Source organism: Anas platyrhynchos, chromosome 1 (genome assembly GCF_047663525.1).
Source record: "Anas platyrhynchos isolate ZD024472 breed Pekin duck chromosome 1, IASCAAS_PekinDuck_T2T, whole genome shotgun sequence".
NCBI classification, from domain to species: domain Eukaryota; kingdom Metazoa; phylum Chordata; class Aves; order Anseriformes; family Anatidae; genus Anas; species Anas platyrhynchos.
The window spans coordinates 163,782,856-163,805,308 of record NC_092587.1 but is presented as its reverse complement, the minus strand read 5'-3'; the positions used below and the strand labels follow the sequence as shown (position 1 = coordinate 163,805,308).

General features: G+C 39.2%; 1 protein-coding gene across 24 annotated transcripts in view; it reads left to right on the top strand.

The window, feature by feature from the left end:
• Positions 1–22,453, top strand: part of LMO7 (LIM domain 7) — a 129,330-nt gene that overhangs the window by 64,294 nt on the left and 42,583 nt on the right. For all 24 annotated transcript variants that reach the window (XM_038183937.2, XM_038183593.2, XM_038183903.2 and 21 more), the window contains 3 exons: positions 20,600–20,630; positions 21,029–21,142; positions 21,601–21,799. In XM_038183937.2, coding sequence (XP_038039865.2) covers positions 20,600–20,630; positions 21,029–21,142; positions 21,601–21,799 — 344 coding nt within the window. The remainder of the gene's footprint in view (positions 1–20,599; positions 20,631–21,028; positions 21,143–21,600; positions 21,800–22,453) is intronic.

Genomic DNA, 22,453 nt, shown 5'->3' with positions numbered 1-22,453 from the left:
GTGACAACTCCTTTCAAGATCATATATTTCACGTTTTACTTTTATCAATACCGATCACTGTCACACAGGTTAAAAAAGAAACAAAATTGAAATAAGTGTATTTCATCTGTCATGTCATGCGGTTGTGCTTGCTGTACAGTACTCACACATGTCATTAATTTGCATATCTTTTAAATCATTCCAATAAAACCATTGTAGGTAACAAAGTGTTCCAGACTTTGGACCATACCTTCCAGGAACTAACCTCCAACTCTTCAGTATAAACTCTATAAAATGTTGGGTGCGGTACTATATAATCTTCCAACTTTCTGTGAAGTTTCTGATCATGAAGAGAAATGTTTGAGATTGTTCATTTTTTCTGTTGAGTAGTTTAACAGTTAATTTACATTTCTATGGGATTACATTCTTGATGGCGTTTGATTATCATTTATCTGTTTTATGAGATGACTTTGCTGAAAGAATGACAAACTTCTAGGTATATGTCTAGAAGCATACAGAAAGACTGAAAAAAATTTGGAGAAAATGACAATAATGTATGGTAGTAATACTGGGAGTAATTCAGTTATCTTTAGTGACATGTATCCATAGTCTTATTGGTATTTAAATACTTATGCTACAAAACTGAATGATTTGGTGAAGGTTACAGTAACTTCTTGCTAGAATATCTTCGTTTCTTCAAAGTTGTCATTCTTGATCCTAATACACTTGAAAAGTATCTCGGGGGGAGGTGGGAAGGTGGAAGGCTTTGTATCCCCACAGTGCTTTCAGAGATTTCAATTCTAATTATCAAGCTCAGGATCGCAAAGCCCCAACCATACTGGTACCCTACAGTGAACTTGCTGCATTTTATCATGGCCTCCTGTCCCATGTTCTGGGGGACACCAGTCCGGAAGCATCAATATATATTGTGGTGTAACAAGCCCTGAGGAAAGAGGGGATGATCACAGCCATCAACTTGTGCCCATGCTACGTTTTTGCACAACTCCCCACCCTGCTGTGGTGTGGCAGGGGTTAGTCTGTCCCAGGGGCAGGACTCGGACTTTGTCCTCTCTGAAAGTCCGGAGGTTCCCGCAGAGCCAGTCCTCCTGCCTGCCCTGCTGTCTCCAACTGGCAACCCTGCCCTGCTGCGTATCGACCGCGCCCTCCCTGTGCTCCCATAGGCTCAGTGGCAGGGCATATCAGAAACCAACTCTAAAAAAGATGTGAAAGTTGCTCTGGCAGGTTACTCAGACTAGAGTAAGGAGGTTGACTAATGTGGGATACATTTCCTCTTTCCTTTCTCTTCTAGAAAAAGCATCCTGTGAATGTAAACATGTACACACCTTTGAACCCAGTACATAAAGATACTCATCAAATTGACGTGGATTCCAATGCATGATGTGATAAAGTATTTAACTGGGGTGGGGAAAGGGAGGCTAAGTTCAAAATACTTTTGCTTTGGCAAAGGATATTAAATTACAGACAGCCACTTGTGCCCTGTGAATTAGTGCTCAAATACGCACGTCAGACTTATGATGCAATAATGTACGCTTCTTAACTCTGTGACCTGATGTTTTTAAGATGCTGTCAGCAGTAATCATTTTCTAGGGTGAGAGATGTGCTTGATAAAATACTACCTAAAAATGCCCAAGTTAACAGAAGGCACAATATACTTATGTATGGTTTGACTTTAAGATGCAATCTAAGAGCTGTGGAATAAGGGAATTGCTGTTCAGTTCTGCAAACTAATCCTAATCTGTCCAAATTTACAAGTATTCACAGTTCTAGAAGCCACTTTTAATAATCTTGCAGGCTAATTTTTCAGAAGTGTTATTCTTTATTTGTACAAAATAGAAGGAAAACTTGGGTTACTTAAGTGAGAACAGAAAAATCAGGACAATTCCAATTTCATACAGAAAACGGTGAGCTCTGGAACAGCTGATACTGCCCAGGCCTGAAACTCCCTGGGTAGGGTTAGGAGTTTCTGTAAAAGTGTCTGTTTAGTGGCAGTCAAAGTTCCACACAGAAATAAAACCCAAATATTGCTAAGAATTATGAGGACTAGAAAAAACAATGGCACATTGTTATGCTGTTGTGGGTAATCTGGAGTTTGCTGGTATTATAAATACCACCTGAAGCTTTGCACTTTGATTGCTTTCCTTTTTGCCATTCTCCCACCTCACTTCACCAGATACCCACAAAATTAAACTATGGCATTGGGAGATCTTCATCCTTGTGACAATTCTATGACTGTACGTAAGAATAGTTTCTGCTGCTGGTCTAAAGATGCTAGGAGTACTTAGCCAGAAAAAGAGGTAATGGATGAAGAGGGAAGGTGGACAAAGCAATGAGCAACAAATGAACATAGAAACCTCACTAGCAAACGGTAGAGCAGAGTAGTTCAACTAGTCTCTGTGTATCACACTATAAGAATAATCAACCAAAAGAAGGGGTAGCAGGCTTCCTTGTTAAAAAAAGCTGTGTAAGATAAAAGTTTGCTTGAGTTCAGAGGGTAGTGGAGAAGTTCATGGAAGAGAAATCTCTTAGGAGTTACTTAACACAGGAAAACCCCATCTAGCTTGGGAAGTGCCTGAGGGAGAAGCATCTTGCTTGCTTTATTTTTACTCTTCCTTAAGCAACCATTCAGCATCCCATCCTTCTTGGCTAGACAGGGTTTTGATCTGGCCCCACGTGGACACTCCTGAGTGAGCTTTGGCAAAGGTCACATCCAGTGAAAGCTGGTTTTAACTTGTGTAAATTTTGATGACTGCCTCCAAGAAAGCATAGCTGAGGAAAGAAATCAGGCACAAATTTTATGGAAGCAAATAATTTGATTTTCTAAATCAGTCAAACGATCTACTATTGTTAAGCTTTAGCAAATGTGGAACGTTGTATACAGAGAATGAAGAGGTCAATAAAACTGTTGTGGGGAGGGATTATACACCTTTTAATCTAGACCAGTATTTCACTTCTACGTGTAGCCAGGTTTTGCTATTGTGAAAAGAAAAACATTATGAATTCCTAGAAATTAACTTTTCTTCATCAAACCATTTGGTATTTTAGTAAGAGCTTAATAAGAATAATAGGAATGGCTGAAGTTCTCTGCCAATAAGCTGGCACATATATTTGCATATGCTATATTCAGCATCATTACTGAAAACCTACTTTTGCTCTAAAAAGATCAGTTAATTTAAGAGGCTTTGTTACTGGTTTTGGCATGGGTAATGTAACTGGAAGATCACACATCAGATGGTTATGCAGAAGGCACACCCACCCAGCTTGAATAAGCACAGAAGATGCATCAGTAATGATGTTCCTCTGCTGTGCTCATCCTGCAAAACACTTGCTTTTGCTGTGCAGAACGCTTTATTCTTTGAAACACGGACTCTTCTCTTGTATTCAATGTTGATTGCTGTTGAGAAATCATACAGAAGCCACTTTGCAGTAGTTACTAATTAGTGTTATTTGACACTTCATTATGATGTTTTGTTCCTTCAAGACGAAAATAATTATATTGCAAAAGAATAACTTTTGTAAGTAACATTATGTCCTTCTGAGACACTTTCCTCTTTTAGCCGTGACCAAATTCTTCAGTTTAATTCAGTCTTCTCTAATACTATTTGAATAACCCGCAAATGCATTCAACAAGTTAATTTGTTTAATTATGGCATAACCCATAGAGAAATATTCAGTTACTTGGGTGGTATAGTCCATCTAGGGTGGTGATTGCCATCAAAATAATACGACTGTGCTTGTAAGTTTCTACTTTTCTATCTGGTACTCTTTTTCATTGTTCAGGTAGGACTGTAAATCTATGAATCCATGGGCTGATGGCAGCCAATGTACAAGCCCACAGTCTTGAGCTTTGTTTGCTGGGGTCCATGTGAACGATGGCTGTGTGGTATCTGCTTGCAGCTGTGCACTAGGCTCTGTGTGCAGGAGGACAAATTAAGCTCATCACATGCCTTCCCAGTACTGTTGTGGAAAGAGCATACAGTGTTGCCCCAGGTACTCAGAATGAACTAGGCAAGTAGCCTATGTTTGTACTGTGTCGTTTGTCTGCCAAAGTTGCTTGATAAACTTACTTCTTTTAATGGACAGTGCAAGTATTATCAAGAGAAAAGCTGGAGTGCAGTGCTGGTGCTTGTTGGTTTTGTCAGAAGGCATATTTGCACAATAAGGTGCTACAGTGAAAGGGCAGAGAAGAGTGTGTGAGAGAAAGCTGGACAAGGTAAAAACTGAACTATCTGATGGCAAGGGTTGCATTCACACTTGTGAAATTCAGTTCAAGTGTGAGTTGTGAAATCTTCACTGAAATAGGGCTCAGAAAAGAAAGGAAATCTTACTCTTAAAAACAAATTTAATGTATCAAATATCTTCCTAGGACTTTTTTTTGGCCTTTACTATTTTTTTCCCAAAAGATGAATTTTGCAATGAAAAAGTGCTGTGGCTTGAAAAACTGTCTAAATATAAATACACACCAAACATGAAGATATATGAGGTGAATAAAAAATCAAGTCCTGGTTCCTTCCAGCAGCTCAAATATGAGCACATAAAAGAAAATGGTGAAGTAGAAGTAGGCCAAAAAACAGAGGCTTCTCTTTCCTAAGTAGCATGGTCTCTGAAGAATAAAGGAGTATACTGGTTCAGACAGTACACAGCTTTGCATTGTTTTAAAGGAACAGGTAGACCTATGCAATGAAGGGTACTGGGTTGACTTGGCTCCTAGGCTGTGGGAGCAGCAGCACCTTTGCTAACACTGAGCTGCAGCCCATGCTGCCTCCACTCCAGAGCTTGTGTGTCATGGCTATGTGTGACTGCATCCTGCTGGAGTAGCATCCTGCCATGGCTTTGTCCTCACTTGTCTTTCCCTGTCCGCAAGAGTTTTAGCATTTCTGTGCTGCTTGGTGTAGCTATCTAACCTGGGCTTTAATTAAATTACTGTGTTGCTCTACACATCTTGTTAGATGATAACACAGCGAGGACAAAAGAAGGGAATTGCAGTAAAAATTAGATGCAAAGCTAACATCAAAAATACAGTTCTTCATTATTAACTGTGGTGGAGAAATGGATCTTAGCTGGTCACAGAAGCATAGCAACCTATTTTCAGCATCACCAAAATCCATCTTCCCATTCTTAAATGTAGCACCTCTTCAGGCAGAATGGTTTCATTTGCATACCCACAGGTGTTTTTCTCATTTTCATAGAGGAACCTGAACTGAACGACTCTGCATGGGCTTGATTCCAGTCCAGGGGAGGTGGGGAAGCAGTGAACACTCTGAGCTGCTTCTTTTCTGTTATGCGGGAATGTATTTGTATGGTTTATTTGTGCAAAAATGAATTACTGAGCAGTCAGAGGAGGGAGAAGCTTGCTTTTATTTCCTGGGGAAGGAATCTTTTTTGATGGAAATGTACCCAAGGCATAGGTAGTTATGTAAGGAGCTTTTGTTTGTGAAATTTTTGTCAGGAAAGCAAATATCTTTATGCTCCTAGAAACTGTTTGGTCAGGCTTAATTGCATGTAGGTTTTGGCATACAGTGTTTAATGGAACATGTTCCTGTTATTTGTGCATCTGTAGACACAGGAGTGATTGGATTCCTTGTGAGCTGAAATAAGTAGCAGTGAGAGTGGTGGAAGAAAACTACCGAACAGTGATTTTTCTACCGTCGTCTGTGAGAGAATTCTCCAGCTAATTATTTCAGGTTACTTCAGCTCTTGGTACTGTGGCATCTTTGTCAATGTTATATATTTAATTGTGAAAGCTGTCTTCACTTTCAAAATGAGTGTTGTTAAGGTCAATGTTTACCTGTAAAATATTCTAGAATCTGCATTTTCCTGTAAGTGAAGAAGGTGTAGCATAATCTCAGTTTAAAGTCCTTTTACTGTAGGTGATCAACGTGCCACTGTTTCTGTGGTTTGGAACTAGCCTTCTGATCACTCTCCAGCTAATTTAGGATAGGATACCTAATGAAGATGCTTTTTTTTTCTCTTCTCATTCTCCATTGCTTGGGCCTCTTTGCCAGGCAACTTGTAAAACAAACAGCAACACTGGGGCAGCCTCAAAGAGTGCCTGCTTTGAAGTAGAAGACAGGTGATGGTTATAAAAGGTTATTCTTTAATGGTATTGCAAAATGCAGCTGTAGAGCTTTTCATCCATTTCCTTATTAAATTGTGTAATGCCCTGATCTATACACAGAAAAAGTAGTGGTTAATTACTGGGGGAGGGGGGGAGGGGAACACTTGTACTTTCCTTGGTGGTGGAGGATACTGTAGTAATTTGTTTACAGCTAGGATCTGGAAGTATCTGGATTATTGAACAGATTGCTTTTCAATGATGGTCAACTCAGCAAGATATGGGAATAAAGAAAAGGGCGTGAGGAAACTGCGATAGTCATAGAATCATAGAACGGCTTGGGTTGGAAATCATCTTAAAGCTTATCTAGTTCTAACCCCACTGCCATAGGCAGGGTTACCACCCACTAGATCAGGTTGCCCAGGGCCTCATCCAACCTGGCCTTAAAGACCTCCAGGGATGGGACATCCACAGCTTCTCTGAACAGCCCTGTAGAAGACAGAGGGCAGAAAAAAAATAAGTTGATTCATTAAATAAAGCAAATTGTGGTTTATTCCAATATTTCTTCACTTAAAAAATAAAAAACAAAAACACCAAACTCAACAACAACATGTAAACAACAAAAATGTACTTGCAATAAATCTGATAATTAAGAGAGTATTTGATACTGTGTTCGTGGAATAGGATTGCTTATTTGGTTTGACTTTGATAATGACTACACTAAAGCTGGCTTACCACTGGTGGTACTCCCTGGCTGGTCTTCTACTTGTGGAAGCACTTTGGTAAGGCTCAGTTATACATGTGAAATATGTGAAATGCAGAATCTGTTGTGCTAACAAAAAAAATAACAAAAAGGCTTTTTTTTTTCCTTTTAAGAAAGCATAATTTCAAAGCAGCTTTCATCTTTAGATGTTGCTCTGAAATGAGGGGCATGTTTGTGAACATCCTGGGGGGGCTGGTAGTTGGTATGACACTCAGAATGAGTGTATTTGAGATTTTACGTGTTGTAAATGAGCACAAAATGAATTTAAATGTCCTGTACGTTAAAGGTCTGTTTACTTCACAAGCTGCTGATTTCTGTTCTTGTTTCAGCCTTCATTAGTACTAAAATTCCAGTGTCGCTGCTTAAAAAGAGAAGGGATTATGGGATGGTTGACAGGATGCTTTTTTTTCCCTTGCATAGAATATCTCTGTCTTTAATGCATTGTTCTTTTCCTGATAGCTTTTCTTTGTGAAATATTGCCTCTGTTTTGCTGGTAACTTTATTATATGAAAAAGCTCAAATATATTCATCTGTGTACACGTCCTGTGTCTGTTAGCTGTTTCCCCCCCCACCCAGAGGCTTAAGTAACCATGTAATTTTTAATAATGGTTCATATAATTATATGCTTGATGCTCTGTCCACAGTTCCTGCAACAGTTTTGGATTTTTTTCCCTAGTGAAAGTTTCTACAGATTCTTTCCAGCCAGGGAAAAAAAAAAAAAAAGAGGTGCATACTTTTATATTTACTCAATGTGCTGTTTTCCAGGTGAGGAGCTTTAAATGCAGTGTGGTAGAGGCCTTAATATTCATAATCCTTCTTTTCACCAAGCAATAGATATCTGACTACTGAAGTGGTTCTGAATCAATGTCTTCCAATAAATTAGCATCAAACAGATGGCTGATTTGTTATAGCATGAGCTGTTTTTGATGGAACTGATTTATGTTATTAGAAATGAGGCTTGCGTAACTTACACTGCAGTATAAGCTATTTTTGAGTATTCAAAGATCTTGTACACTCTACTATGCCATTAATGTGTTTCCTTGATGATGATGACGACTTGCATTTTTCTACCTTCACTTCCTGAAAAAGACATCTAGAATACTGACTAAACTTTAAAATACAGACTTCAACAGATGAATTGGATCATGAACCGCATCTGTACTGACATGTAGGAAGGATAACACATAAAGAGCACTCCAGCTATGTTTTTCATGGCTGCCTTCTCCACCTGTCTATTGCTATGCAGCAAGAAAGGGAAAGTATACTGCAAAAAAAAAAGTTAGTGTAGGCTTATATTGCCAGCCAGTGTTGTGTGGATAACATGGGTCAACATCTTGCCACCTGGCAACCTTGAGCATTATCACTGTGTTTGCTTATCTCTCACGTATGCTTTCTCTGGGTCAAAGGATGAAGGTGTTTCCATCCCATTTGTTTCTCCTGCACTTTTATGGTGGTTGTCTCAGAGTCAAGAAGTGCTTTAGTTTTGCTGCACTTTGACAACCTATTCCTAAACCATCATCAGAGACTGATCAATTCTCCATGTTGGCGAATGATACTGGTTACTCCTCTATTGCACCGAGTTAACTACTACTTGTAGTTCTGTTAGCTTGGTGAAGAAAAGAGAGGGAGACCTTGGTAGTTATCCCAAATCTTGCTGTTGCAATGTGCACCCTGGAGATGAGACCTGTGAGATGGTTTCCTGTAAGATCCTTCCCTAACTACAATTCATTTCAGGTAGGCTAGCAACTCTATAATTACAATTAAGTGTAATCAAGAGGAGAAGCATACGATTAATTTTATCAAATCACCTTTACATTTCTCATTCTGTCTATATTAGAAGTCTTCATTGGGGGATGATAAGTCCTTGTCTTTTAGTTGAATTGGAAAACAGTGAATACAGCCACATAAGTGTTGCTGTTGGGACTTCTAAATTCAAAGAGGACTAAAAGCTTGAGATCAAAAGGGCTGTTTCCACAGACACCTCCAAGGTAGCTAGTCTGAATTTAGAATTTGCTAATGCGATGTGTGGACTCTTCCCTAGGAAGCTGAGCCTTGTAGCCCACTGTTGCAATTGACATACTTTAAAGTTTAATCATTAGTTTGATACAATCTTTGCAATAAGGATTGCAATAAAAACGCAATAAGGACTGTAATTCACAGCCTTTATAAGAGATCCGTTTATAGAGATATGATTAAGCCATGGATTCCTAGATGAGTTTTTAGGTTTCTATTAACCTTATTAGGGTCAAAATTTCTGCCATATTGTTGTGTGGAAATTAGAATCATAGAATCATTAAGGTTAGAGAAGACCTCCAAGATCGTCTGGTCCAACCATATCATCTACTAAATGTCACTACCAATGTCATCTGCTAAACCATGCCCCTAAGCACCAGGTACAACCTTTCCTTGAATGCCTCCAGGGACGGTGACACCATCACCTCCCTGGGCAACCTATTCCAATACCTGACTGCTCTTTCTGAGAAGAAATGTCTCCTCATTTCTGACCTAAACCTCCCCTGGCGCAACTTGAGGCCATTCCTTGTAGTCCTACCACTAGTTACCTGTGAGAAGAGGCTGCTTCCCACAACTTCCTTTCAAGTAGTTGTAGAGGATCTCTAGACTAACCTATTCCAGAGCCTAAGTGCTGTTTCATTATCCAGGCTTTGCAGTTTGAGTGACTTCTGAGAATGATAGCTTACAACTACCACGTGTGTTTTAAGGAGCCTACTTCTGGCCAGACAGTTGGGGAAATTCTGCAGATGGCTAACTGCAGTTTCCAGGAGTTAGTGCATATAGTATCTACTTTCTCATGAGAAGGAAGATTCCTAATTTAGCATTTACTCATACACTCATTAAAAATGTTGGGAATATTGCCATGGCCTCACTTGGAGCAGAATTGGATCCTTTTGTTCCACTCCCTCCCTGCCACCAGACTGAGTTGTAATAGCTTGTTGGAGCATTTTGGTGGTGTCTTAATTGGTGTATTAAGCTTTTTTCCTCAGTCATCAGTTTCGTGGTACAAATTACATACTTCATGAGTACCCGTGAAAAGAGATGGTGTGAGATCATCTACAGTTTTGTGGTTGGGATTGTTTTTCCATATCATTAATTTTGTTCAAGGTTTTATTTTCAGACTCCTTTAAGTTGGCAACAGAAACTCTAGCACATTTGGCTGCAGTAGGCTGGGATGCTCGGAATATTGCTTGATATAAATTCTCCAACTCCAGAGGTATATGGTCATACTGGGGGGGAGGGCTGGGGGAGGTGATTTTGTGTGCTTTTTTTTTTTGCCTCCCCCTTTTTGCCTCCCACACAGACCTTCTAACATTCTGGCAAAGCAAGTATTTGGACTTTTACCCATTCTCTCACTTTGCAGCAAAGAAGCATTCATTTTTCCAACATTAAAAACTTGGCCAGAAAACTTGACCTCAAACTCTTAATGTTTTGAGCAAATGTTTAAAAATACCCTCTATCTGACTTGGCTGCTTAAAGCAGTTTTAAAGTGCTTTTGTCCACCGGGGTGGACAGATTCTTTTTCCACCAAAAAGCAAACACTTATCCAGTGATATTGATAGAAATAAATTGAATTTAGTCATTTCATATGTTGTAGAAATAAATCTGAAGCCATAAGGAACCTGAATAAGAATAGTTACATTCTTAAGTAGCTCCATTACATGGACACATTGCAGAAACTGGGGACAGAAGGTGAGAATTCTAGTAAATATGGAAAATAATATCTGCTCATCTTAGATTTTATCTGCTTTTCAAAAAAAAAAAAAAAAAGAGGGCGTGCTTTTTCTAAGAGTTACTTATAAATTTTACTTTATGATGTTTATTTTATTTTTTATAACTTGGTAGTGTTTTTTTAATTTGTTTGATGCCATGTCTTCTTGGAGAGCTGATTTAAGGAAGTATGTTCTCTTCCAGCATTTTTTCTGATAAGGCTGAATAAATAAACATTTAATTATGCATTCATTGAAGGGCTCTTTCGTAGTTCTGAATCTGTCTTCCCAAATGATGGCAGATGAAAAAAAGGCAGGAAATATTAAGGTCTGATGGTATTTCTGTGACCTAATTATCTCACTTTTTTGGGGTATGCGTGCTTCAACTCAAGTTGATAGAGAACTGTCTTTCATAGGGAAAAGTTATGTTCTGTCTGTGTCATGTTTTTGTGCTCTGTGTGGTGAGTGATGATGTGATCTCTGTTGCTAGAGTAACTCAAAGAAATATAAAGAAAATGAGGCAGAAATCTTAAAAAGGAAGCATTATAACTCCTTCAGTGCTTTTTGATTGTGAGATATTCTGCCAAAATATTACCTACAAAACCCAGTAGTCCTTTAAAGTTTTTATTCCAAATGTAGACATTAAACTAAATGATTCAGCCATGCAGTGGTGATTTATGTTTACTTAAGGACAAATTCCAACATAGCTTTAACTTTTTTTCCAAAAATATTTATCATGAGGTAAATTGCACTTACCTTGTAGCTCCATTTTGTCATCTTCCCTCTGTCCATCTCAATAAAATGATCTAAATTACTTCAAAAATGCAAGTTTTATGATATTTTCCCAAAAGCTATGCTTTTAGTAATCCTGCTTTAAAATGTTAAAATATTTGTTCTTTAACACTGAGGCAAAAGTTGAAAACATAAAGAGGGACTGGGGTTGATGCTGCCCTGGTTGTCAGTTTCAAATTTTTGCCTTCATCCAGCATTGAAAGATCAGCAATATTCATGTCCATGTTCAGACAGTTCAGGCCAATGGATGTCCTATCAGCCTCAGTTTTTGCAATCTTAGTTATTTTGCGGTGCAAAGGAATGGGAAAGTCCAGCCTTTGTAGCTGGGTCGGTTACCTCTTTTCACCTAGCAGCTGACAAAAGGCATGTCCTTTCTTGTGTAATGTAATGTAATACAGGCATCCAAAATAAGATAACCAGACTATGGTTAGATAGTCAGAGAATCCAGAGATTCTTCAGGGAATATTTTGTTTAGAGTGGTAAATGAACTTTGTCCTCCTCTGGCTCCTGTGCAGAGATGGTGATTGGAGTGGACTAACGTCTGGACCATCTCCCATTCATGGGCCATAGCATCTGTAGTTTTTTCTCTAAACTGTTAGTGAGTCACCTCTATGCGCTGAATTGTTTTCTGTGTATGCATTAGAACAACAGCAACCAAGTAAATACCTGTTTGCACTGTTGAAACTCAATATGAGCACAAGCATGAGCATAGTGATACTTGGTATAAGTTACTGCCAGTCATCTTTTTTTCTTTGTCAGCTTTTATGTTCTTTGCCAAATATGAGGTATAACTTATATAGTATAGACATGAGTTTTTTAGGCTTCTTTTTGTACCCATAGAAATTAAACAAACCTCCTGAAGTTACTATTGAGTATTATAAACTGTAGTAAACTATTTTGCTTATACACGAGGAGTTTTGTACATCACCACCCATTTACTTGACATTTAAAAAAAAAAAAAAAAAAAAGGATTGTTTACCAAATCTTTGTCAGAGCATGGTGCAAGGCAGGACATTGAAGTCATTTCTCCTATCTGATTATAAAGTCTAAAAAAAAAAAAAAAAATCTCTGTCTTTCTGAGTAAGAAAAGATGGATAATATGCCAAATCCTACCTATTCCTCAGGGACCACCACAGAATACTTTTTTCCTAATTGAACAATTGTATTAATCCTGGGGGTTGAGGGCAAGAGTGCACACAGGCAGTTGCTAGGGTACTATGTTTTTCCATGTTGGTACATGGAAAATTTTTACCCTAGCTTACCTTGCAGTAAGTTGTTTATCTATATCCTGAGTTGGTGCAGAGGTGTCTGAGCAATACTCAGAGGGAATAAATGAATCAGTATTGAGGGCTATTCTGCAAAATTACCTCTAGTATCCCTCTGTGGGAAGAGGGGATGTTGAAATGCTGTCATTAGATGGAGGAGTGGGAGTGAAAAGGACAACAGTATTGGAAATGCTTAATTTAATAATGACAAAGAGGCATCAGGCAATAGAGGAAACTGAATATTGGTATTACCTTGGAAAAAATGCTAACTGTGAGTTGCCATGGTTGCTGCAGTTCAGCTAAAGCAAATAATATACTTCATACAGAATACTTTTTTGTGTGTGTGACTTGCTGTTGAAGTATTTCTGTGCTAGTTAACAGTTGTACCTTCATGTATTCTTGTATGCATTCCTAAAATCTTACAGGATTGCACTGAATCGCCTATTTTGATACTTCTTATTCAGTGACCCCACAGATACACCAGCTAGTCCTTTTGGAAAGAATGCTAACATGCTGTGAATGTTCCACATATGGACTTCTATTCAAATTAATCTACAAAATTTACAGAAGTTGGTGTAGTTTGGTGGGGGTGACCGAATATAGGGAAAGGTTCTTCAAAACTGAATGCAATAGAAGTTAATGTATATGAACCATACAGAAAAGGAGCAGTCAGCAAAGCCATGCTAATGATATTAAAGAATGTTAAATTATTTCTAATACATTAAAATTTGAGCAGAAGGATGCAGGTACCTCTCAGTCCCCTCTTTCTGTGCTAGCTGTTACTGCAGTGATGATCCCTCCCTCTCCCCCTGCCAAGTCCTGACCCATGAAGGGCACTCAGGTTATCAGCCAGGCTCCTCTGCACAGCCTTGTTCTGGCACTATTTTGTGGATTTGGTGTGGGGTGTGGCCTTTTATTTTTCTTTAATTTATTTGACAGGTATGTTGCCTGCCCTGCAACATCCTGAATGTTAGTTTCCTCTTGGGGGGAGCCCATGGCTTAAGCTGAGATATGAGGAAGCTGGCAGAAATGGGCCACCCAGGGAGGGGCTGGAAAAGAGCGTGAGGAAATGGATGATATGAGTGTCCTGTAACTCGTCGGGGTTGATGCATGTTTCTAGAAGTGCCTGTTTTTGTTTTGATAAGAGATTTAAGAATAGCATGGGAGCATAATGGGTGAGATCAGCAAGGAAGCACCATGCCGGAGAGGCAGTACGAAGGGACAGGCTCTGAGGCGATGGACAGGGCTGTGTTCCCACGGAGGGTGTTGGCCGACTGAATTCCCTTGCTGCCTGTCCTCTCTTGGGCATCCTTCTCTTCCCCACCCCTTTGGCCCCTTCATTAGCAGGGCAGGGTGTGGGGTGGGGACAGGCTGCTTGGCCACCAGGGCTCACAGAGCTCCTTGCTGCGTGCCGGTGGTTTTGTAGGGGCATGGAGAAACACTTTCTGCCGTCATTTTACACCTGACACTGTATACGGTTACAATGTAAGTGGCACGGGGGTGCGGTGGATACGTTGCTATGGAAAATACATGTGCTTTTTGTATTTATAGAGCAGTTGAGTAGGAAGGTGCGTTCTCAAAAGCTGTTCTCAAACGCTTCTGCAATAACCAGACCATTCTGTTTCCAGCAATCTTAGCGGCGAGCTGTGGCTCTCAGGGCTGAGTATCAGTTCGCTAAGAATCCAAGTGCTGGCTGGAGGAATGTCCTCATGTTTCTGTACCCATGCCGCAGTCCTGTCGTCCATTGAAGCCTTTCTATTCTGAGCAGCATGCGGGAATTCAGTGAAATCCGATAACAGCAATATTAATAGCAGTTGAGTAGGTGTCCAAAGAGGTTAAAACTTAGCACGAGCCCGCTGCTAGTTGGACAGACGGCATTTGTCTCCTGCGTAGCTTACCTCGGCGGGGGCAGAGAACCCTTTGAACCCTCCGACGTTTTCCTCAGACGCGTAAGTGAGGGTGGTCGGTGTTGGGCTGGAATGCTTGGAGCTCAGCAAAGAGGCTTGTTCTGCCCCTGGGTCAGGACAAGGCTTTCCCAAGCCATTCAGAGGGCATTTGGGTGGTGGAACTGCTGCTTGGGTGGGTAGAAAGTGAGAAGGAGAGCACTGATACTTCTGTTGAAACTGAAGTCTGTTTTCTGTTTAAGTCCTGTGTTAGTAAGAAATGTAGCATGGAGGAAGGGATGGGCAACAGATAGCTTTGGCAGCTGTCGGGTTGTTTGGGGTACTCGTCACCAAGGGAAGGGTTTGGCACTGGGCATGGTGCATTTGTCACTGGCACATTCCTTTCTGTCAGTGGGAGTGTCTCCGTTCCTTCTTCCTCTCTGTAAATGGAACCAGAGTTATCTTATCTTTCATGACCACATCATTACTATTCAGCAGATAGCTCATTTAAGGGAAGGGGATTCTCTGATATATCTAGATTTTGTTAATTCTACATCGATATCCACATTTCATATGTGTTTCTACACTAGAAACAGACCTTCAGAAAGCCATGTTTTCTGAAATGGGTGCTGGAAAATCATCTTCCAAGGTTTTACTCTGACATCTCATAACTTGGTTTTGGTCTTAAGCTCCGTGTTGATTTTCTCCTTGGAAAGCAACAAAGTCAAGTGTCAAAGTAGAGCCGTTGCCATGAATTGATGGCTTCTGGAATTTAATATATATTAGGATGTCAGGGAAACAAACAAGATAATGTGTTAAGAAAACAAAATCCAAACCATTGGGTATATTTAATAAAAGCTTTTAAATCAGTTAACCTAAATATAGCTACTTATAATACACTGCTGTATTGTACAGAGACATGGAACATAGATGTATGCAAGTGTTAGCATTTCGAGCGGATATATTTTTTGTTAAAGTTGAGTTGATTATTTTTTCTTCAACTACTACAATCTGCCTGTTACTGTAGGCATATGACTGTCCTGTAAAATTTTTATTTTTGAAATACTTCAAAATACATCAGAATAACAAAGCTTTCCTTGCGCCTCAAAACCAAGCATCTCTGCTGCCGCATGGCCATGTGCTGTCTCCATTGTTGTGCTGAGGCAGTATGAGGCTGTACTAGTGAGACATAAAAGAGATGAGTGAGCTAATTGGGGCATTAAAAAATGTATATTAGAAAAACCCAAACAGAGAAACTGGCTCAGCCCTGTGGTCCTGATTCACAGTGTGATTCAGAGCTGTGTTGGCATAACCACAGGGCAGCAAACAGAGGCGGCTGGAAGGGGAAGGGAGACCAGGAAATCCTGAAGGTAGAGCTGCTGCCAAAGCCTTTGTATTGTCAGGCAAGGGCCTTAGTGACTAATTTTGCTATTTAACCTTGAGCAAACAGTGGAGCTGAGAATAAATTCCTTGAGCTGCAGCTCAGTCTGCTGATCTGCCATGTCCCTTTCTTTTATTCTCGTAGAGTGGTCCTCATTAGAGAAACATTCCTCCCTTAGTGGTGACTGGGTGTGAGCGATGTGTGTGAATGTGCATTTTGTTCAAATATGACTAAGGTATTTGGTCTCTAAGTATCTCATCTACTAACAAGTGAAAGCTATTTTTGTCCCATTTGTCTTTTTTTTTCTGTTTGCTAAACAATTGACGTAGATCAGATGACTTACACAGAAGGTATTACTTCTTTGTGGGTGGTTATTTTACATGCTTTGTAGCAGAGTTCAGCCTGGAATTGTGCAGTTATTCTTCATAATAATTATAATATCTCACACATTATGTCATGGCCTTTAGACTTTCATGCTGCGTCTGATATATTTTCCAGGATAGCTAACCTTGAAGTTGTACTTAACTATCAGCAGTGGTTTCAATAAAAGTTTAAGGTTCATCCTTACATGAATTAGAAGCTGCAGTTTTTGAATTTGAGACCTCAAAGTTAGTTGAGGTTTGACATTGAGATTAGATTAGGCAACACAGAGGATCAGAATTGTTTCTTTAAATTTCAGAATAAACACTAAAAACATTGTGACTGTGGCAGAAAGGAGCAAAGTGTACATACGCAATAAGATTATTTCTGTAAAATTGCAACTGCCCTCTTAAGCAGATTGTATTGCTTAGTTCAGACATCTTTAGTGAAGTTGCATTGTTAGTGAAATGAGAAATAAAAACCTTTGGGAAAATGAGGATAATGTTTGAAGTGACATGAAATGATTTAATAAGCAGTGTGGAATTGTCATTTGGACAGGATCACGCTTCTTTCAGCAGATTGTTTTTAAGACACAGCTTTGGCTGTAACCTCCTGAGTAAAGTAGCAGCCTGCTTGTAAGTTTCAGCACAATGGCATTCATTTATTCAAGGCAGGAATTAGGTTATGCAGAATAACATTTTCATAAAGGCTATAGTTTGCACCAGCTAGGCATTATCATCATTTTGAATTAAAACATCAAAAAGCAACTTTCTTTCAGAATTGTTTAATGTAGGATTGATGCTTGTTTGCACTGATGAAAATACTTCAAGTTGGTTACCTCTACCTGTTGCAAGAACAGCTTTCACGCAACAGATGTCTTTATAACCAGTGCTGTGTGCGCACTTGGACTTATGTTCAAAATTAGGTTATAATTGTCTTGGTGCATTTAAAAGGATTAAAAGCTGCATTGCCAAAGTTCTTGCATTCCATCTTCTAACCTATGTCATCAAATAGAGTGCAAGAATGTGAGAGTTTTGGTCACATAGTTTTAGAGCTAGACAGCCCTGTGTGAGAAGAGAGCAGAGGTGAGAGCAGGAGCTTGCTTTTGGATTATCAGAGAAAGTAGGTTCCTGCCTCCTCACACAGCAGCAAAGAATTTGGTATACTTCAGAGAAGGCTGTCACCAGTTATGACTTCTAGCTTTGTGTTGCTGCTATGATCCATAGTTTTTTTCAGACCTACCCATTAGACCATTCTCTTCATAGAATCATAAAACCATAGAACAATTTGGGTTGGAAGGGACCCTAAATATCTAATTCCAGCCCCCCAGCCATGGGGGCAATGCAGGGTCACCTTCCACTAGACCAGGTTTCTCAAAGCCCAAGCCAAGCTGCATAGTACTGTTCAGTATTTACATTTTGGTGATAGCTCTTTATGAAGGAGAAACTGTTAATATAACTATTTCGCGTTGTATTTCCACAGCATTCTAACAATATGCTATTATAAATGCAATATACTGGGGAGTAACTAGGCAATGGCTTGTGCACACATTGTTTGGATATGGTTTAAGCTTGACCAAGATGTAGATGTAAGTGGCTCTTATGCCACTGAGAGGAAGATAGCAAACAAATCCAAACTGCATCTTTTGCAAGTTGCACACCTCACAAAGGAGAAGCAGCTGTGAAGTCTGTAAGTGACAACCGATTTTTATGACTTTCCAATAAGATGTCAGCATTGGCTTTTTATTTTTTTATTTTTTTGGCAAAAATGTCTTAAATTTACACAGATTCTCAGACAATACATTAATCACCCCAAGTCCCCTTTTTTCCTTTTTTCCTTATGTAAGGGCTGTCGAAGAATTAATATATACCTATATAAATGAGGAACTGATTGCTCTAGATTAGCGGGGGTTTTCTTGTTTTGTTTGTTCTTATGCTTGGCTACATCTATTGTGACAAGTTGCTTAAAAGGTTCAGAAGCTAACGGGCATAGTTCAAAGACATGCAGTAACGTAAGTAAAGTCACAAATCTGGAAAAGCTGTACTGAGTAAACAACTTGACAGTTTGTTTCCGTTGTTAGCCTAGCAAACGTGTGAATGGAGCATTGTCTCACATTTCTGTGTGTGTGAAATAGTTCTCTCTCTGCATTTTGGGCAAACAATGCTCACTAGTTTGTGAACGTTAAGTTTTGCAGTGTTTATAGCCCAGGTACATAGGCATCATTATGTACATGATTATTCAAATTTAGGCAATATACAAAAAATAAAAGCAGTGCAGTGTTCCTCCTGTTGCAAATGATTGACCTAAATGATCCCAGAGAACTCATGAAGAGCAGAAATGGACACCATGTCCAGTCATGGAGCTTCCTTCTGAAAGCTGGTGTGACCAGCAGCCTCTTAGATATGCTGCATAGCTGACTAAAGGCAGAATTTTTCACTGCTTACTAGACTGCTAAAGTGTGGAAGCAAACTTTAAGGCATCCTTAGCAAGGGCATACACGGCCTCTGCTTTTACAATTGCAAATAATGAAGGAAATTCTGCCCTAATGAAAGGCTCTTAGACCTTGAAGCTAACGAGACCTTTAAAACGTTCTCCTTCAGGTGTGGAAAAAAGTTATGCTGATGCACAGCATCACAAGAACAATTTTCCTTTTTCTGCGTGGTAACCAACCTACCTCTAGTCAGTTCATTAGGTAACAGCCATAGCATGTGCAGTACTATCTACATTTGCAAAGAGATCCATGTACTGATGAAAAGGAAGAAAAATTTCTCCCATTTCATACCCTTTTAAAAAAACAAAACCAAAAGGCAGTGTGTTTCAGAAGGGGTTTTAAAACATATTTGCAAATACTTGACATTAGAAGAGATGCATTTCTCCTTTCTATGAGAAATATGTTGCTTGCTACAAAATCGTTGTCACCTTCACAATGTGATATTGAAGAAGTCTCAGGCAGGCATTGTGCAGGTTGGGTGCATGATGACTTCATGTTCTTGGCTGTGTGACTTCCTCACAGTGTAGCGGATGGGCATGGTGATCCTAGCTGGCCTGAGTGGGAACAAACACTTAAGATAGGAGGAAAGAAAGGCAGGGAAATCTGTGTGCGGGCTGGTTGTCACGTTGCAATGAGTATCATGTTTCCCTAATGAGTGCCGTCTGTGCTGACCAGGCCCAGTCACTTTGCTACCTCGTTAACTACTGCACAGTTTATTTTACTTTTTCCTTGCACCCTTTGACTAACTTGTTTCTAGGCAGCCAGCCAGAAATGGGCTATGTGACCTGATGCATTGTGGGTCTGAACTGGGACTCCATATAGGACTTTCTGCCACCATATATTGACTCCTCACCTGTTTGTTTTTTTTTTGTTGTTTTGTTTTTTTTTTTTTTTTTGTTGGAATCTTCCCCCTCTGCCATGTGTCACTTTGCTGCTGAGCCAGCCCCAAACCAAAAGCATCTTGGGCACATGAGAAGTTATTTAGATGAGTGAGAGGCAGTTTTCCGCTCCTTACCCGCTGGCAGTGAGGATGGGAGTGTGGCACAGCTGCTCTCTGCAGTCCAGCTGTGGATATTTGCACCTGAGGACTGAACCTGTGGTACCTCTTGTCTGGGAGGCTCCCATCAGAGAAGTTTCTTAATGTTCTTAAAAGGAGCAACAGGAGAACAAGATCACTATGGGTGTGCATTGGTATGCTTGCAAAATGTGCCACAAATTGGTAATTTAAAAAACAAAGCAAAACGCTGTCAGTGCTTGTATCCTTTTTTTTTTTTTTTTTTTTAATTTGGAGAGAGATGTCTCACATGAAAACAAACCAAAAAAAACAAAACCCTCCTCCCAACCCTGCAGCAGCTCTTTCCAAATGTCCATGTTTCAGATGTTCACTTATATTTTTTGTCTGAAAAATTCTTTTTAGATTTAAGTGTCCTACGCAACTATGAGGCAAATATTTTGGAAACTATAATACTACTTCACCACCCTCCCACCACCCTCTAGTTGTAACAATTGAATTTGCTCTCATATGGAACCAAAGCTCTTCCTGGATAATAGAAACTATATTGTCCCAAGTCATTAGCTTGCTTTCCACTTTTTTTGTAGTTATTGGTAACTAAAAACCTTGGCTAATTAAAAAAGCCTAGAGTCTTTCTGAACTCCTCTCAAATCAGAAACTAAAATGTTTTCTTACTTTATATATAATGATTGAAATAGTATGGAGTTATGCCTGAGAATTCAAAGCACATTGCTTTTTATTTCTTTTGGAAGAATTTCATATTTTATACTAGTTTCTAATTGGACTTCAAACCATTTAAATGTTGAATAATAATTAAGTTTAAGTAAGTGATTTTAAAACTTCGTTTTGTTTCTTTCTCATTCCCTGCCCTGCTTCAGACCAGAGGAGACCAACAGAAGAGTGAAAAATGTAAGATATTTACTTCAATGCTTTCTGAAATAATTTTACACTAATTTTGGTTAAATATCTTTTAAAAACATTTCTGTTTATGGCACTATCATGCTTACCGTATTCTTCTGCTGTTCTTTCATCTGATGCAAATTAGTGCCATGTTATGGTGATCTCTGTGCAGCTAAGCTCCTTTCCAAATAAATGTAATAATTAGAAACAGCAATTATATCTGATTACTTGAGTTATATTATGTGCATCGTAACAGTCTTTGGTTTTAATTTTGGCTTACACTGTAGACAAGATTTTAATACTTCATTTTGGAAAACATCTCGTAACAGCATAGTTAGATGCTTTTATATCGGTGTATGGTTTGAGAGGCAAGAAGTGAACTTTGAGTTTTTGTTTTATACCCCTAGGTTTTGATTACATTGTACTGGCTTGGGAGAAAAGCACAAAGTAATCCTCATTATAATGGTCCATACCTCAATCTTAAAGCATTTGAGAAGTTATTAGGGCAAGCGTTGACCAAGGTAAGAAATCCACAAGGAGTAGTAAATAAATAGCCTAAATTTCATACTTTTATGTATGTTATAGCGTCAACACTAAAAGAACTGGTTGGGGGGTTCATTTTATTTTTAATTTGGGGAACACAGTAGTGGATTTTTTTTTTGTTTGTTTTGCTTGCTATCAAAGGCTGTGTGAAAGGAGTAAGTTTTAGCTTACACTGGTTCTTCTGCTAACGATATAATCAAGAAATTCAGAGGTCATCTGCTGTGATGGACTTAGTAGATTGTGAAGAGCCCTGTTTTGATTCTGTTAGGCTGAAGTGAGAAATTCAAGGCCTTCTGTTGTATAGGTCTCTTTCAGAGGTGTTGCAATAGTCTTTGTTTTGGAGTCGGAACACATTTTAAAATTTTTGAGTGAAAAATCATTAGTAGCATTCTGCCTTAAACTATTACAAAACATCTTTCAAAACTTACTCTCATAGGCACTTGAAGAGTCCAGCCACCTGAACAGAAGTGGCAGGGATAGTGGGTACGGTGATATTTGGTACGTGGACCGGGGAGAGCCCTTTCCACCTTCAGCTAGTCATAAAAGAGACGATTCCTTTGATAGCTTGGACTCTCTTGGCTCAAGATCCTCTACAAGCTTTTCATCAGACATAACCTTGAAAGGTGGCAGTGAAGGTATGTTTTCTTCTCTTAAATTTTCTTTTAGCATATGTCTCATGAATGTGAGTAAAGACAATGTATGGGCCTAGTCCTTCGGGTGCCCAGTACGTGGCTTGAAAGGTAATCTAGCTTTGTAACTGCAACAGTTGTGTTTTGCTTAAGTAAATATCGACCTTGAACAGCTGGTAGAAACAAAGCAATGCCCACAGGAATTTCCCTAGGAAGAGCTGTTGGGACTCTTACTTGTGCTGGTTTAGGATCCATGTCCATGGGGGGTATTTTTCTATAGTTCAGGGAGGGTGAATACAAGACTTCAGATCCTACTGGAATCACATAAAACTGCAGCAGTTACGTAATTTTCTTGCCTAGTTCCTAGTATGGACATATCAAACCTCTCTGTTCTCATTCTATTTGTGAATATTCAATGTAAGTAGGATTTTTCCCACCTACATTAAAATCAGAATGGTAGTTATTTTTGATATTTTAGTTTGTCATGGGAAGAAAGGTAACAAGAAGAAAATTTATGATGTTAGATCCTGCCATCTGTAATCTTTATTCTTCTCCCAGTTGTAAAATGCAATATGAACTTGTAGTTTAAAGTTATATTAAAAAAAAAAGCGAGTGTTTGTATTTTGTACCACGTGTAACATAAAATCATTGGGCCAAAGC